Source organism: Sciurus vulgaris (genome assembly GCF_902686455.1).
Source record: "Sciurus vulgaris genome assembly, chromosome: X".
NCBI classification, from domain to species: Eukaryota; Metazoa; Chordata; class Mammalia; order Rodentia; family Sciuridae; genus Sciurus; species Sciurus vulgaris.
Genome location: NC_136471.1, coordinates 77,379,263 through 77,397,073, shown reverse-complemented (window position 1 = coordinate 77,397,073; position 17,811 = coordinate 77,379,263). Strand labels below are relative to the sequence as shown.

Genomic DNA, 17,811 nt, shown 5'->3' with positions numbered 1-17,811 from the left:
TAAGAGCAAAAATTCCTACAAAGAAAAGCCCTAGTACAGAGCTTCACTGGTTAATATACAAAACATTTAAAGACAAATTAATACCAGTTCTTTTTCTTTCTTCCTAGTACCTGGGATTGAACCCTGGGCCTTTCTGGATGCTAGGCAAGTGTTCTATTACTGAGCTACAACCTGCGACCTTTTAAATTTTTATTCTGAGACAGGGTCTTGCTAAATTGTTAGGATAGCCTAGAACTTACAATTCTCCTGCCTTAGCCTCTCAAACAGCTGGTTTACAGGCATGTGCAACCACATCTTGCTTAACACTAGTTCTTTTTTCCATTTTAAATGTTATCATCAGTGCATTATAGTTATACATAGTAGTGGGTTTCATTTTTACATAATCATACATGCTTGGAATATAATTTGCCCCATTTCACTCCCCAGTACTTTCTCTTCCCTTCTCCTGGCACTTCCTCATTGCCTTTCCTTCACACTACTGGTCTTCCTTCTATGTGATTGTTGATTCTTTAACTGGTTCTTTACAGATATTTATAAAGGTGAAATTCACTGTAGTATATTCATACATGTACGTAGAATAATTTGGTCAATTTCATTCTGTAGTTCTTCCCTTTCCCATCCCTTCTCCTCCCCCTCTATCCACTTTACTTCACTGTTCTCCCTTCTATTTTCATGGGATTTCCCTCCCCACCTCCCCCACCCCCAGCCTGCTTCATTTGGTCTAGCTTCTACATATGAGAGAAAACATTTAATCCTTGACTTCCTAAGTCTGGCTTATTTCACTTAGCATGATGTTCTCCATTTCCATCCATTTACCACCAAATGCTATAATTTCATTTTTCTCTGTGGCTGAGGAAAACTTCATTGTTAATATCTGTTCTTCATAAATGCTTCCCCCAAAAGAGGAAGAAACTCATTCTCATCCCACCTCATTTGGAGACTAGTTTTATCCCAATACCCAAACCAGACAAAGACATCACAAAAAAGAAAACTGAAGTCTAATACCCTTTACAAGTATAGATAAAAGAATCTGCAACAAGCTGGGTATGGTGATGCCCTCCTATAATCCCAGCTATTTGGGGGTCTGAGGCAGGAGGAATGAAAGTTGGAGGCCAGCCTTGGCAAAAAATAAATCAAAAGAGCCAGGGATGTAAAGCACCCCTGCATTCAATCCCCAGGACTGCAAACAAACTAGCTAACAAAAACACTTCAATAAAATGCTAGCAAATTGAATTTTGTGATACATTAAAAGGATTACACACCATAATGAAGTGGAATTTATTCTATCAGTTCAAGGATTTTAAAATATCTAAGCATTAATGTAATATGCCATATCAACAGAATAAAGAATTAAAAACACCATCTAAACAGATGAAGAAAAAGCATTTGACAAAATTCGATATGCCTTTGTGATTAAAACACTCAAAAACTAGAAAAAGAGAGGAACTTCCTCAATCTTACAAAAGGTTACATTTTAGGGCTGGGGAGATAGCTCAGTCGGTAGAGTGCTTGCCTCACAAGCACAAGGCCCTGAGTTCAATCCCCAGCACTGCAAAAAAACAAAAACAAAACAAAAAAAAAAACAAAAGGTTACATTTTGTATTCTCTGAAAATGGACACTAAAAAAGATTGATACTTTCCTCTCTTAAGACAAAGATGCCCAATCTCACCACTACTGTTCAGCATTGTACTGGAGGTTCTAGCCAGGGCAATTAAGCAAGAAAAGAAGTAACATTATTTCTATTTACAGATAATATGATCTTGTATCTAGAAAATGCTAAGGAACTCCTTAAAAATAACTACAACTAATAAGTGATCTCAGTAAAGTTGAATGATTTAAGATCAAAGCAAAAATCAATTATATTTTACTTGAATAGATATTCCACCAAAGACATATAAATGGTCCACAGGTATATCAAAAGGTACACAAAGCAGAAAAATCAGTAGAGTAGAAATCAGTAGTAGGGGGAGAAAGGAGGAGGGGAGCGAAAGGGGAAGCATGGGGATTGAATTAGGACCAATTATATTGCATGCTTATATAATTATGTGAAAATGAATCCTACTGTTTACATAACCAAAAAGAACTAATAAAATATAAAAAATTTAAAAAAACTAAATTTACAATTTAAATGATAAAAAGGGGCTAACATCACTTATTACCACTTATTATCATGGAAATGCAAATCAAACCATAAAAGTCCTGTTTAGAAAATATAGTGCCCCTTCATGTTCACAGCACTAGGTAAACTAGGGATAGTAGGAACATACCTCAACATTGTAAAAGCTCTATGCTAAGCCCAAGGCCAACATCATTCTAAATGGAGAAAAATTGAAAGCATTCCCTCTAGGAACTGGAACAAGACAAATATGCCTTCTTTCACTACTTTTATTCAACATCATCTTTGAAACTCTAGACACAGCAATTAGAAGAAAGAATTTAAAGGGATACAAATAGGAAAAGAAGAACTCAAACTATCACTGTTTGCTGATGAGATGATTCTGTATTTAGAAGATCCAAAAAATTACGCCAGAAAACTTCTAGAACTAATAAATAAGTTCAGCAAAGTTGCAGGATATAAAATTAACACCCATAAATCAAATGCATTCCTATACATCGGTGATGAATCCACTGAAAGAGAAATTAGGAAAACTACCCCATTCACAATAGCTTCAAAAAATAAAATATTGAGAACTAATCTAACAAAAGAGGTGAAAGATTTCTATGATGAAAACTACAGAACACTAAAAAAGGAAATCGAGGAAAACCTTAGAAAATGGAAGGATCTCCCATGCTCTTGGATAGGCAGAATTAACATTGTCAAAATGGCCATGCTACCAAAAGCATTATATAGATTAATATAACACCTATAAAAATCCCAATGTCATTCTTCATAGAAATATAAAAAGCAATCATGAAATTAATTTGGAAAAATAAGGGACCCAGAATAGTCAAAGCAATCCTTATCAGGAAGAGTGAAATACCAGACCTTAAATTATACTACAGAACCACAGTAACAAGAACAGCATAGTATTGGCACCAAAACAGACACATAGATCAATGGTAAAGAATAGAAGATGCAGAGACAAACCCACATAAATACAATTATCTCATACTAGACAAAGGCACTAAAAACATGCATTGGAAAAAAGATAGCTTCTTCAATAAATGGTGCTGAGAAAACTGGAAATCCATATATAGCAAAATGAAAGTAAACCTCTCTCACCCTGCACAAAAATCAACTCAAAGTGGATCCAGGACTTAGGCACTAGAACAGAGAAACTGCATCCAAAAAGAAAAAGTAGGCCCAAATCTCCACATGTTGGTTTAGGAACTGAATTCCTTAAGAAGACTCCTAAAGTGCAAGAAGTAATCAAGAATCAATAAATGGGATGGAATCAAACTAGAAAGCTTCTTCACAGCAAAGGAAATAATGTGAAGAGAGAGCTACAGAATGGGAGAAAATCTTTACTACATGCACCTCAGATAGAGCATTAATCTCTAGGATATATAAAGAACTCAAAAAACTCAACACACACACACACACACACACACACACAAAAAAAATAATCCAATCAATAAATGGGCTAAGGAAATGAACAGATACTTCACATAAGAAGAAATACAATTGATCAAATATATAAAGAAATATTCACATCTCTAGCAATTAGAGAAATGCACATCAAAACTATACTGAGATTCCATCTCACTCCAGTCAGAATGGCAATTTTCAAGAATACAAGCAACAATAAATGTTGGCAAGGATGTGTGGAAAAAGGTACACTCATACATTGCTGGTGGGACTGCAAATTGTTGAAACCATTCTGGAAAGCACTATGGCAATTCCTCAGAAAACTTGGAATAGAACCTCCGCTTGACCCAGTTATCCCAGTCCTTGGTATATACACAAAGGACTTAAAATCAGCATACTACACTGATGCAGGCAAATCAATGTTTATAGTAGCTCAACTCACAAGAGCTAGGCTATGGAACCAACCTAGGTTCCCTTCAATAGATAAATGGATAAAGAAAAATGGTATATATATATATATATATATATATATACAATGAAATATTACTCAGCCTTAAAGAAGAATGGAATTATGGCATTTACTGGCAAATGGATGGAGCTGGAGAATTTCATGCTAAGTGAAATAAGCCAATCTCAAAGAACCAAAGGCCAGATGTTTTCTCTAATATGTGGATGCTAATTCACAATGGGAGGCCCTAGGGAAGAACAGAAGTACTTTGGAATAGACAGAGGGAAGTGAAGGGAGGGGAGGAGGTTTGGGGGTAGAAAGGACAGTAGAATGGATTGGACATTATTACCCTAATTGCAAATATGATTACACAACCAGTGTAATTCTACATCAGGTACAACCAGAAGAATGAGAAGTTATACTCCATTTATGTATGATGTGTCAACATGCATTCTACTGACATGTACAAGTAATTAGAACAAATTTTTTAAAGGTTTGTTTAGGAAGGACATTTTCTACAAAACAAAAGATTACAAATGTTGGTGAGAATATGAAGAAACTGAAACTCTGTTTGCCACTGGAGGGAATGTAAAATGATGCAGCCACTATGAAAAAGAGTATTGAGATTCCTTAAAAAATTAAAAATAGAACTACAATTCTCCTGGATATTTATCCATAAGAATTGGAATCAGAATTTTTTTAAAAAATAAGGGAACATCTTCTTTTTTGTAGGTGCTGGCGATCAAACCTTGGGCCTTATACATAACAGGCAAGCTCTCTACAACTGAGTCACATCCCCAGTCTGAAATTATGACCCTGAAGAGACATTTGTACTCCTATGTGCAATGTAGCATTTATTATTTACAATAGTCAAGATATGAAAATAATCTAAAAGTCTATCAACAGATGAATGATGGAAAAATGTGTTATATGTTAGCCTTATAAAAAAGAACATTTTATAGTATACAGAGGACACTATGATAAATCAAATAAGATAGTCACAGAAAGACAACTAGTGTATGATTTTAAGTTATGTAAGTTATCTAAAATAGCCAAACTCATAGAAGCAGAGAGTAGAATGGTGCTTGCCAGGAGGTAGGGAAAGGGAAATATAGGGACTTGATATTTGATGGGCATAAAATTTCCATTTATGCAATGTGAATGAATTATACAGATGCACTGTACAACATCATGACTACAATCAATGATAGCATATTATATAGTTACATTTTTAAAGGTTAGATCTCATGTTTAAATGTTCTTATTTTAAATATAACAATCAACTAGGGGCTGGGGATATAGCTCAGTTGGTAAAGTGCTTGTCTTTCATGCACAAGGCCCTGAGTTCAATCCCTGGCACCAAAAACACAAAAACAAAACAATCAACTATATTCCTAACCAGTAAGCAGTCACCAATCTGAAAATAAAATTAACAATTCCATTTAAAAGAGCATAAAAATACTTGGATGTAAAGTTAACAAAGGAAGTGCAAATATATATCATGAAAGCTGTAAAATATGTTGAAAGAAATTAGGTATTTAAATAAATGGATTCAAACTAAAAAGCTTTTTCTCAGCAAAGGATACAATCAATAATGTGAAGAGAGAGCCTAAAGAGTAGGAGAAAATCTTTTCCACACACACTTCAGACAGAACACTCATCTCCAAAATTTATAAAGAACTTACAAAACTTTACAGCAAAGATACAAAGAACCCAATCAATAAATGGGCCAAGGAACTGGACAGATACTTTACAGAAGAAGGTATACAGGGGATTAATAAATATATGAAAAAGTGTTCAACATCTCTAGAAACTTGAGAAATTCAAATTAAAACAACTCTAAGATTTCATCTTACTCCAATTAGAATGGCTATTATCAAGAACACAAACAAAATAGATGTTGGTGTGGATGTGGGGAAAAAGGCACACTTTTACATTGCTGGTGGAGTTGCAATTGGTGCAGCCACTCTGGAAAGCTCTGGAAAACTTGGAATGGACTCACCTTTTGACCTAGTTATCCCACTCCTTGGTTTATACCCAAAGAACTTAAAATTAGTATACTACAGTAACAAACGCAGTCACATCAATGTTTATAGCAGCTCAATTCACAATAGCTAGATTGTGGAACCAAGCTAGATGCCCTTCAACAGATGAATGGATAGAGAAACTGTGGTATATATACACAACAGAATATTATTCAGTCATAAAGAAGAATAATATTATGGCATTTGCAGAAAAATGAATGGAATTGGAGAATATCATGCTAAGTGAAATAAGCCACTCTCAAAAAACCAAGGGTCGAATGTTTTCCCGATAAGTGGATGATGATATATAATAGGGGTGGGGGCGAGAGAAGAATGGAGGAACTTTAGATTACGTAGAGGGAAATGAGAGGGGTGGGTATGAAAAATGGTGGAATAAGACAGACATCATTACCTTATGTACATGTATGATTACATGAATGGTACGAACCTACATCGTGCACAACTATAGAAATGAAATCATGTACCTTATTTGTGTACAATGAATCAAAATGCAGTCTGTAAAAATAAAAAAGTAAAATAAAAAAAATGGAAAGAAATACACGTTCATGGATCAGAACACTTAACACTTTCAAGATGTCAATTCTCCCAAAATTGATCTAGAGATTGAACACAATTCCTATGAAAGTTCCAGCTTGTTTCTTCATAGAAATTAGTTAACTGATTTCAACATTCTTATAGAAATTCAAGGGATGCAGGATAGTTAATACAATTTTTAAAAAGAAGACTGAAGTCAGAGGATTCATACTTCTCAATTTCAAAACTTACTACAAAGCTAAAGTAATCAAAACTGAGTCATGCTGGTATAGGATATACGAGGATATTCCATACTGCAGACCAATAGAATAGAATTTGGAATTCAGAAATAAATCATATCTTGGTATATAAATTTTCAACGAAGGTGCCAAGAGAATTAAATGGGATAAGGTAGTCTTTTCAACAAGAGGTGCTGGAACAATTGGATATCTATATATGGAAGAATGAAGTTGGACCCTTACAACATACACAAAAAAATGAATCAAAGTACATTATTGTGCTGAAAAGAGTTAACAGCAGGGGCTGGGGTTGTAGCTCAGTGGTAGAGTGCTTGCCTAGCATGTTTTAGGCACTGGGTTCCATCCTCAGCACCACATAAAAATAAATAAAATAAAGTTATTGTGTCCATCTGCAGCTAAATATTAAAAAAAGAGTTAATGGAGGAGGTCAGAACTACTACTTGTGGAAAGGCCTGCTTATAAGATTGGCCCTTGTCTGGCATCTGGAAACAGACTTTGGGAGGTATCCTATCACTCCCAGAACTGATAACAGTGGCTTACTATGCCTAACTATGCAAACACTATAGTTTATGTTGAACATCTGCTTTCCTTCTGGGAATGCCATTCAAAGGTTGTTTTACATGACCAGCCCCTAATAAAGACCTTGGGTGCATTCTTTTGTGAGTTACTCTGGTTGGGGAACATTTCACACATGTTGTCAAAATCTGATGCAGAGGGAATTAAGTGCATCCTATGTGACTCCACTGGGAGAATATTCCGGAAGCTGTGCCTGTTTTCCCTGGACTTTACTCAGTGTACCTTCTTTCTTTGCTTTGCACTTTTTTGCTGTAATAAATCATAGTTATGAGTTTGAGTATATGTTGAGTCCTGTGAGTTCTCCTAGTAAATCACTGAACCTGGAGGATCTTGGGGAATCCTCTATCCCAACATAATCACAGATCTAAATGTAAGAGTCAAAATAATAAAACTCTCAGAACAAAAAAAAAGGGGTAAATTTTTGTGATCTTGGATTAGGTAAAACCTTATCGGATATGACACCAAAAACAAAAGCAACAAAAGCAAAAAGTAGATAAATTGAACTTTGTCAATATTAAAAACTTTTGGTCTTCAAATAACATCATTAAGAGAGTGAAAAGGCAATTCTGTACAAATCACATACGATATAAGGGAATTGTATCCATAATATATAAAAAATATTTGCAAACCAACAACAAAAGAAATAATCCAATTACAAATGGACAAGCATCTGAACTGGTATTCCTCTAAAGCAGGTAAACAAATAACCAATAGATTCATGAAAAGATGTTCTATATTACTAGCCAACAGGGAAATGCAAATCAAAACGACAATGAGATACCACTTCATACACTAAGATGCCTATAATAAAAACGACTAAGGGTGGGTGAGGATGTGAAGAAATTACAACCTTCATACATTGCTAATGGGAATGTAAATAGAACAGACCCTTTAGAAAAGGTTGGCAGTTCCTCAGAATGCCATATGATCCAGCACTTCCACTCCTAAATATATATATACAAGAGAAACGAAAACATGTCTGCATTAACTTGTACATGAAGATTCAGGGAAGCAGTATTTATTTGTTTTCATTTATTTTTGCAGTGTTGGGGTTCGAACCCAGGGCCTCTTCTATGCCAGGCAAATGCTCTACCACTGAGCCAAATCCCTAACCCAGTCATATCCATAATAGCCAAAAAGTAAAAAAAATTCAGATGTCTATCAACTGATGAATGGATAAATAAATTGTGGTGTATCAGTACTACAGGATATTATTTTATAATAAAAATGAGTATTGATAGATACTACAACATGATGAGTTTTGAAAAAAATTATACTAAATAAAGGATGAAATACACTGGCAAAAGTGGTTCATAGTTTAGACTCAGAAATAAATATAAAATAAAAGATAACACAAATATTTCCTGAGAAAAGAACTTTTCATATTTTAATTGCCTAAATCACCAACTATTACTATGTAAAAAAGAAATGTGCCTGAAACATTTCTATTGATAAGTGACTATCAATCATACAAATGGGTCAAGTAGATGAACTATCATTTAATTCATTTTCATTGTCTTATCTCTACCACCAAGATCCTAGGCTGATGATAGTGTGGTCAAACCAGAAAGGATATATATCTGATACAGTAAAATTCAGACTGTCAATAGTTTGGAGCTTTTAAGTAACATTATCTTCTATGTCTCTATTCTCTATTAATAAGGATATGACAGAATTGGTTAATTCATTACATTCATTACAGGATATATGGTTAAGGTAAACTGAAATATTGTGTCCCAGAATTTTCCACTTTTTGTTTGGTTGTCATCTGGTCTAAATCTCTTTAGTCTGTGAGATCTGAAATCATAGGCATTTATGAAACATTGATTTAAAGATAAGAAATTGAGTTAGAGTTCAGTTTTCCTAAACCATAAGCTTCATGAAGGCAAAGATCACATCCATTTTGTTTACTATTGAATCTCTAGTGCTTGACACAAAATTTGCACTCAACTAACAGTTATTAAATGAATTAATGCTCAGAAGAATACAACTAACCCAGTGGTTTTTGAGAATGAAAAGTGCATCAGAGTCACCTAAGGAGCTTATTAAAACACAGAGTGCTAGGCCTCACCCCCAGCATTTTAAGTCTTTCTGATTCAGTAATTCTGGAATTGAGACCAAGAACTGGCATTTCTAGTGAGTTTCTAGGTGATGCTGATGCTGCCTAGTAGGCTGCCTGGTGCATAGTGAGCATGTAATAGGTTACATTAGTTGAAAGAATGAATTAATAAACACTTAACAAATACTTTTAAAAATTGTATTTGTTGCTCTTTTTTGTGGTGCCTTGTGGGAGATCAGTTGCTCCAAAATGAAGCCGAATATCTCCTTCCGAGCCACTGGCTGCCAGAAACTCATTGAAGTGGACCATGAACGCAAACTTTGTACTTTTTATGAGAAGCGTATGGCCACAGAAGTTGCTGCTCATGCTCTGGGTGAAGAATGGAAGGGTTATGTGGTCTGAATCAGTGGCGGGACCGACAAACCAAGGTTTCCCCATGAAGCAGGGTGTCTGGACCCATGCCGGTGTTCGTCTGCTACTGAATAAGGGGCACTCCTGTTATATACCAAGGTGAACTGGAGAGAGAAAGAGCAAATCTGTTCGAGGTTGCATTGTGGATGCCAATCTGAGGGTTCTTAACTTGGTTATTGTAAAAAAAAGGAGAGAAGGATATTCCTGGACTTATGGATACTACTGTACCTCATAGACTGGGACCAAAAAGAGTTAGTAGAATCTGCAAACTTTTCAATCTATCTAAGGAAGATGATGTCCGCCAATATGTTGTCAGAAAACCCTTAAACAAGGAAGGTGAAAAACCCAGGACCAAAGCACTGAAGATTCAGCATCTTGTTACTCCACATGTCCTGCAACACAAGCGCCTGGACATATTGCTCTGAAGAAACAGCATACCAAGAACAACAAGGAAGAGGATGCAGAATATGCCAAACTTTTGGCCAAGAGGATGAAAGAAGACAAAGAAAAACGCCAGGAGAAGATTGCCAAGAGACGCAGGCTGTTCTCTCTGAGAGCTTCTACTTCTAAGTCTGAGTCCAGTCAAAAAAAAGAATTTTTAAGAGTAACAAATAAACAAGATCTGGCCTTCGAACTTAAAAAAAATTGTATTTGTTTTCTAAAGTGGAAAAGAGGTTGGAGTTGAACTCCCTTCCCTGACTAATTGGGAAAGAAACAGACGCCCCCTCCCCCACTCATATGAAGTTGCTTTATACTTATTTTAGTTATTGAGCATTTTTTTCTTTTTATTCAATGTGTATATCATGATTTACATAACAGCATATTCATAACACTTTCGAATGGAGTATAATACAAAATAATAGCAGTTACCAGAAAAGACGGTGACATCATATCTATGCCCGAGAGATGACTACCATTGGGCTATGAAAAAAAAAAATTGAGAAAATAAAATTGTTAAAGGAATGAGGTAAGGCAACCAGTGCTTGCATTTTTTAGAAGCTATTAGTAGAGTAAAATATGGACCATTCATGTAACTAGCCAGCCATATTATCATTAAAAAGCTGACGAAATACCTTTACTCTAGATGTCATAGTAAAGGGTGAAATTACCTTTAAAATATTTTTGCCCAGAAGAGGGCACTGGTGAGCACAGAGAAAAGGACAGAACAATACAAACTAACAGACAGGCAGGTGAAGATGGAAATCATTTAGAAATAGGAAATTAATGAAAATTTAGGGCTCTCAGTCCTCCAAAATTATATATAGTTCTAATGATTTGGATTCCCTGAAGTCCTATAAGTAGTGGATATGTAGGTTAAAATAAACTAAAGGCATTTGTTGAGTAGACCAAGTCTTAACATTATATTAATCTAGCTGGGCACACGAACTTCAATTCTAAATATAAAATTAACTTGCATGTAATACTATATGACTATAAAGTTTTAGCCAATCACTCAAACAAAATAAGGATCATTAACCATCAACATCAGTCTAACTATTCAGTAATGCATGTTATTCTTTCGCCTTCCAAATAGAAAAATGCTCAGATTATCCATATTATCTGGGAAAAAATTTATAATTTTAAACACAAAGCTCTTTTGTATTCCATTCTTGCCCTGGCATAAATATGAATATCTAAGGGCATTTGATAAGTCTGCTCAAATTAAATTTACTTCAAATTAAACTTCAAGCATTGTTTCATTCTCCTCTTAAATGGTTTCTGATTATCTTTTTAAAAGAAAACAAACAAAATTGCCATTTACCTCTCTTCTTCTTGGTATGTTTTAATGCAGTAAGTTATCATAATTCTACTTTGAATCCAGGAGTAGTAGTTTTAAGCTTTTCATAACAATGCTTCTAGAAGGGACCAAATCAGCACCATTTCAACTTCTAAATCTTGAAATCAAATGATTTCCCAAAGTTCAATAATAAGCTACGGAAGTCTATGTTAACTATTTCTTTCTAGAATACAACAACTCATCTGTTGTCACCTGCTAGGAAAACTGAGAAGCTGCAATATGGCATTTTGTGACTCCCACAAATTCCCAGATGGATTTAAATGCTTTTCCTCTATATATCCACAGTACCTTTCATATACCTCTGTTGTTGCAGTGGTAAAAGAATAAATAGGGGACAAAACCTGAAAATAGATTATTTATTTATTTATTTATCTTTGTGGTGCTGGGCATTGAACATAGGGCCTTGCACGTGCTAATCTATCTTTGATAGATTTTTTTCAAACTAAAGCCTTTCCTTAATCAGATGTTTTAACACCTATTCTTAGAAGACATCTAAGCCTAGCTTTATAAAGAAAATTAATTCCAAATCAGTTCTAATAAGAGGAGCTTGGGGTTTCAATTTCTTGCTATCCAATGCAACTTTCTTTCCTCCTAAAATCAGTGAAGTAGTTTGGTTCAGGAAAAAAAAAACTATTTACAAATTATTGTTATAAAGAATATTCAAACAAGCAACTCCATGGCTTGTTATTATTTGTAAAAAGGCCATGAGCTCATGCATGTTATATAGAACAAAAGACAAGTTAAAGTATGTTAAAGGATCCCTAGTTGTTTCACCTGACTCTCAGTTGAGATAGACAGTCTACGAAATTCCACCTGAAAAATAAATGGCTCAAATTATACTTAGGACATAAAACAACATAAATGATCCCAACAAAGTCTGATCCAAAAAGAATGTTCTTAACAAGCTACCACCTAACGGGTAGTATCTCACCTGCTTTATCTCACTTTTTAACTGCATGATCCCAGTTCGCTCTGTTTTGGTTGCTCCAACAGCACCAATCTCATGGATAGAAATAGCAGGACTGACATTTGAATCAGTGGGACGAACTACATAGCATAAGGGATTAAAGATAAAGAAAGGATAATCAGCTTCACTTTCCCCTCTCCCATGTTAAAAAGACTTAGATGTATGTCCTTCTTTAATTTTTAACTTAATTTAAAAAAACCCAACTAGTATAAACTTGCTATTTAAATTGTGGTCCAGGGACCAGCAGCATTAATTAGGAGCTTGGTAGAAGAGTCTCTGGTCCCATCTCAGACACACTGGATCAGAATCTGAATTAAAGAAAGATCTTCAACCTGAGGTACACTGCTTTCTTTCTTTTGTCACTCTAAGTTCTGGCCATCCATCCATCTGACCTTATATATCTTTTATCTTAAGCCTAAGAGTTGAGCATTAGAGGTAACCCATTTCATTTGCTCTGCTTCTTTAGATATACAACACCAGATAATGTTGCTGAAACTAAAAGTGCAGGCTGGGTTTAGTGCTCGCTGTATGCATGTACTAAAATACCACATCAAACCCTGTTATATATATAATTAAAACATGTGAATCATAAATTTAAAAAGTACAGGTGGAAAACTAGTTTTTGATGGACACTTAGACATATTAGAATTTAAGGTTAAAAAGGATACATTTAGATATACTGTAGCAGCTATCCACATACATACATACCCCAAACACTGTGCTACTGAATTATTGCCAATTAGAATATAAGAATGTTTCAGATAATGTGGATTGTTAGTTGTCCTAGAGACTTAGGATAATGTTAGGGAATGGTCAAAGTAGTTAAAATGAAACATGATCATAATGAATTCACTTGGTTGATATATCATTTAAGGGAAAAATTGAGACACAGTGGTTTTTCATATCTTACTGCAAAGGATAGCTTTGTTTTATAAATTGGAGTTCTATTTCTTTAAGGCAAAATGTTCCTCTGATAAAAGGAAATATTTTATTACTAATGAGACATTTAAACCAAACACTCTGAGATAGAAATGCAGTTATTTAATCTTACCACTTCGTTCCACGCCAAACTCTTTGCCACTGAGAATGTGATGCAGGAGATTCTTCATGGCCGAAGGACTGAGATTCATTAGGCCCTCTGTGGCTTCTTCAGCTAGCAGAAACATAGGACGGAACAGAAGGAATTCTAATTTGTCTGTCATACTCTCCCTATTTTTCTCCATTTCCCTCCTTTTCTTTTCCCTCTTATCCTACCCTTCCTTCCTCCCCCACTCCTCTCTCTCTCTAGTTTTCTTTGGTGCTGGGGATTGGAAGCATGGCTTTGCAAATACTAAACAACCCACTATCACTGAACTATACCTTCAACCCCTCTATTTCCTTTCTTGCTTAAAATATCTGAGTCACTTGATTGGAAGATGAGAATTATAAATTTCTAACACCGCACACTTAGCTATTCATACCGTGATAGACTTAATTATTTAGTGACTGACTTACAGTTTATAGATTTGCTAAGTCATCTATTTCTCTGTCACCCCCACTTCCGTACCATTAGGGTACTCAGTAGAACCTTTATTTGAAGGTGAGAAGGAAAGTGAAATCAAAACGGAGGCCATTCAGAGAGAGGCAAGGAATGCATAGATACATGCAAATAAAATACTTAAAATGTCTCAGTCTAGAAATAAGAGAGTTAAAAGAGAATATATATGAATCCATGAAGTTATAAAAGAATACTGAAAGGGTAACTTGAAGTTGTTTATCAACATCAGAAACTAGTTAAGAGTTTACTACATGTAGGTCATCATTTTAAACAATGTTAGTACAAACAAGTATGGCATGTTGTTTTACCTTGAGAGGCTGATCATTTGGGAGAGATGGAACATGCAAACAAGATAAACAATAATAAAACACTGTATATACTACATGCCAAAAGAGAGGCATAAAGAAGAAGTTCTTTGGAAATCAGAGGAGATAAACCAATCTCCAAGGGAAGGGATTTATAAAATTACTGGGAAGTACTATGGAAATAGTAGGTAGAGGCCAGAATATTGAGGGTCTTGGATATCAGACCTGGGTATCTTGACTTTATTCTATAAAGAAATAAAGAGCCATAGTTTTGATGAATCCACAGGGAATAAATCCATTACAGACTATTAAGGAAAAGCAAAGAATGTTTGGGAGGTTATCCCTTGCTGAGGTTTATTATGGATCAGCTACAACCTCCCATAAAACATTCCTTGATATCACAGCTGGAGAATACTATATAATACATTTATTTCTAACAATGAAATCTGGATTGGAAATCATTCGAAGTAAGACAGACTTGAACTCAAATTCTACTGTTTACTAGATATATTACTTTGAGCAAGTTACTTAACCTCTCTGAGTTTCATTTTCCTTATTGGCAAAAGTGGAAAAATTATATTCTCTACAGAGTTGTTGTAAGGATTAAATGTCAATGTGTGTAAATATAAAGTAAAAAGCATAATGTTTGGCATATTATAGGTATAAAATAGTTATTAGCTCTCTTATTTTTAAGGGTTATTTAAATGTAAATTATCTCATGTGTTTGATTTAAGTTTCATTAAAAACAATAAATTTAGATTTCCATTAACACCTTGATTAAAAGTCTTGTGGGGAAATTTAACCTAAACAATGAACTTCGGTTGTAAGTTTTTCAATTGTGATTTTATTTTTCTGTTCCATCCCTGTTTATATTATTTTGCCATTCTTGCTAAAATCAAACAATATCAATGGAAAAGAGAGTCATGCCATGGGAGTTCCACCTCCACTTTTGTAGTATTCTCTATAGCTTCCACAGGCCCCAACTATTTTTCCAGCTAAAACTGTTATCTTGATAAATACAACTATTATTAATTTCAAAGAGAGTATTTTTAGACAAATATTAATAAAAATATTGTCTTCCTTTATTCAATCATGATGTTGACTAGACAGACAGGACACTGACACTATATCCACTGATACAGTGACTCTGTGTCTTTGGTGTCCTCAAGTTCCATTACCTGAATCAGAACCAAACCCAGTCTGTCACACTCCAGTATTCTCCAAAGCACTCTGAGGAATTAGGAGGGATGAAGTTTCAGAACCAATATACATATGTGTCATCAAATCAGATCTTTGACTTGTATAAGTAATGAGTAAAACATGAGAACAAAATTGCCTTACACAGCTTCTGAGCTATCAGTAAAAATGTTTTAGCTTTCTTTCCCTCCTGATGCCAAATTCCATTGATCTACATTAAAAGTGAATTCTGCCTAAAAGTAGTTACTGAATTGAGTACCTGAGCATCGAAGGGAGTGGGCTAGTTCTGTTGCCATAACTTGTATGATCAGACCAATTCGAAGTCGAAACATTTCTGCAAAGAGGCCAGGCTGGGTTCTCATATACATGGCTAGATATACCATTATTTCCTGTGCATAAAATGGATATAGACAAAAATTATGAGACCAGGCCTCACAATGCCTATTTTTTTGTCTTTGCAAATTGCTATATCAATTGAAAACAAACTTTAAAGTATTAATCAACATGTTAGGCTTTATAATTCTGCTTACCTGTGTAAGGATTGAAATACTCATGTCCCCTTCACTGGCTTCATCTATCAGCTGAGTAAGTGTCTCATAGGGCAGAGGTCTGAGGAAGAAAAAAGTAAAAAAAACCACAAAAAACAAACCTGAACCACTTAAACATAAATGTATTGAAAAAATAAAAAAGTTCTAAGTCCAAGTTACTGCCTTAATACCTCATTATTACCAGTAGCATTTTGATTCTTTTCATTTCCAAAATTCATTCGTTACCTCCATAAACCACTCTGGCCCATATCAACTCAGGGGAGCTAGCTTTCTCCTCTCTACACCTGGATTTTCCTTCTTCTATAAATTTATATTTAAAAGTTGCTCCATGATGTCTTTCCAAACTAGTATTCCATGGTTAGTCATTAACTCTAGAAAGGTAACTATTATGGCTACAAAGAAATACACTAATTAAGTTGTGCCTTTTGGAAACCTTTGGTTTACAGTCACATCTTCTATTGATTTTCAAGTTTCATCGGTCCACATATACACACAGACACAAACACACACAGACACACTTGTGACTCTCTTATTGACACTAAGTACTCTGAGGGTACGTCATTTTTTTGGATTGTTTGTAGTGTAACAAAACTGATCTGCTTTGTGATAAAAGATTGTCTTCCAGTAGCAAAGTGTTATGGGCTAAATTGGGTTGCCCCCAAATTCACAAGTTGAAATCTAATCCCTTGTACCTGGAGTGCAACCTTATTTGTACATATAATCTTTAGAGGTGGCTATATTAAAGTGTTGTCATTAGGATGAACCCTAATTCAGTATGACTGGTATTCTTATGAAAAAGGGAAATTAAGACATGGAAATGTGGAAGGAAGAAAGTGAAGAGACATAGGAATAAGATGGCCACCTACAAGAAAAAAGTCCTTTACAGCCTTCAGAATGAACCAACACTGCTGACACAATGATGTAAACTTCCAGACTCCAGAAATGTGAGAGAATACATTTCTTTTCTGTTGATAAAACTACCCCATCTGTGGCATTGTGCTATGGCTGCCTAAACAAATTAACACGCAAGGTTAGGACTATTTTCCTAAAGCATAAGTGGGACTTTATGGATGGGATCTGATGCATGGTCCTAGGACATGTCTCTCCTGGTCTTCATCAGGAGTTTGAACTGGATATTACAGGCAACAGAAATCATGGACATGGACCAGAAAGGAGGTGGAACGCAGACATCAGCAAAATCATCCCTGATCACTTATCTCTCATTTACTCCTGATTAAGCTCTATAGCTAGAGCATGTTTTGTTTACAAAATGAACTTTTTACTATACTGGCTACTGAAATAGAACTGGCAGGCAGGAGAAATACCCTGTTTTAAATTAATCCTCATAGAAAAATGGATTTACAGATCAGTAATGAATGAGGTTAGAAACATTCTAAAAATATGTCTTGGAAATACAACCTGCTTGGAGATTTTTATATTGGCACTGGCAGGACATGAAATTAGACAGATTTAGTGCAGATGAGATTTACTGGCATGGCTATTGGCAAAGGAAAACTTGTGTTTGTAAAAATTAAAATGTTCCACCCTTGCCTATCACCGTACTTCCCACCCCCTCCAGTCCCAGCCTATCTGAGGGTACTGCTGCCAATTGGAGGT

The 17,811-nt window shown here is 35.1% G+C and overlaps 1 protein-coding gene and 1 pseudogene across 4 annotated transcripts in view; one reads left to right on the top strand and one right to left on the bottom strand.

The window, feature by feature from the left end:
- Positions 1-17,811, bottom strand: part of PHKA1 (phosphorylase kinase regulatory subunit alpha 1) — a 103,295-nt gene that overhangs the window by 9,933 nt on the left and 75,551 nt on the right. For 2 of the 3 annotated variants that reach the window (XM_079123711.1, XM_079123713.1), the window contains 6 exons: positions 16,177-16,255; positions 15,906-16,035; positions 13,659-13,760; positions 12,572-12,687; positions 12,415-12,453; positions 10,713-10,763 (listed from right to left, as the gene is read on the bottom strand). In XM_079123711.1, the coding sequence (XP_078979837.1) occupies positions 10,713-10,763; positions 12,415-12,453; positions 12,572-12,687; positions 13,659-13,760; positions 15,906-16,035; positions 16,177-16,255 (517 nt within the window). The remainder of the gene's footprint in view (positions 1-10,712; positions 10,764-12,414; positions 12,454-12,571; positions 12,688-13,658; positions 13,761-15,905; positions 16,036-16,176; positions 16,256-17,811) is intronic. The other variant, XM_079123712.1, reaches the window with a different exon arrangement.
- Positions 8,759-10,705, top strand: LOC306651234 (small ribosomal subunit protein eS6-like; annotated as a pseudogene). Its single transcript has one exon. The product of its transcript is annotated as a small ribosomal subunit protein eS6-like (transcript).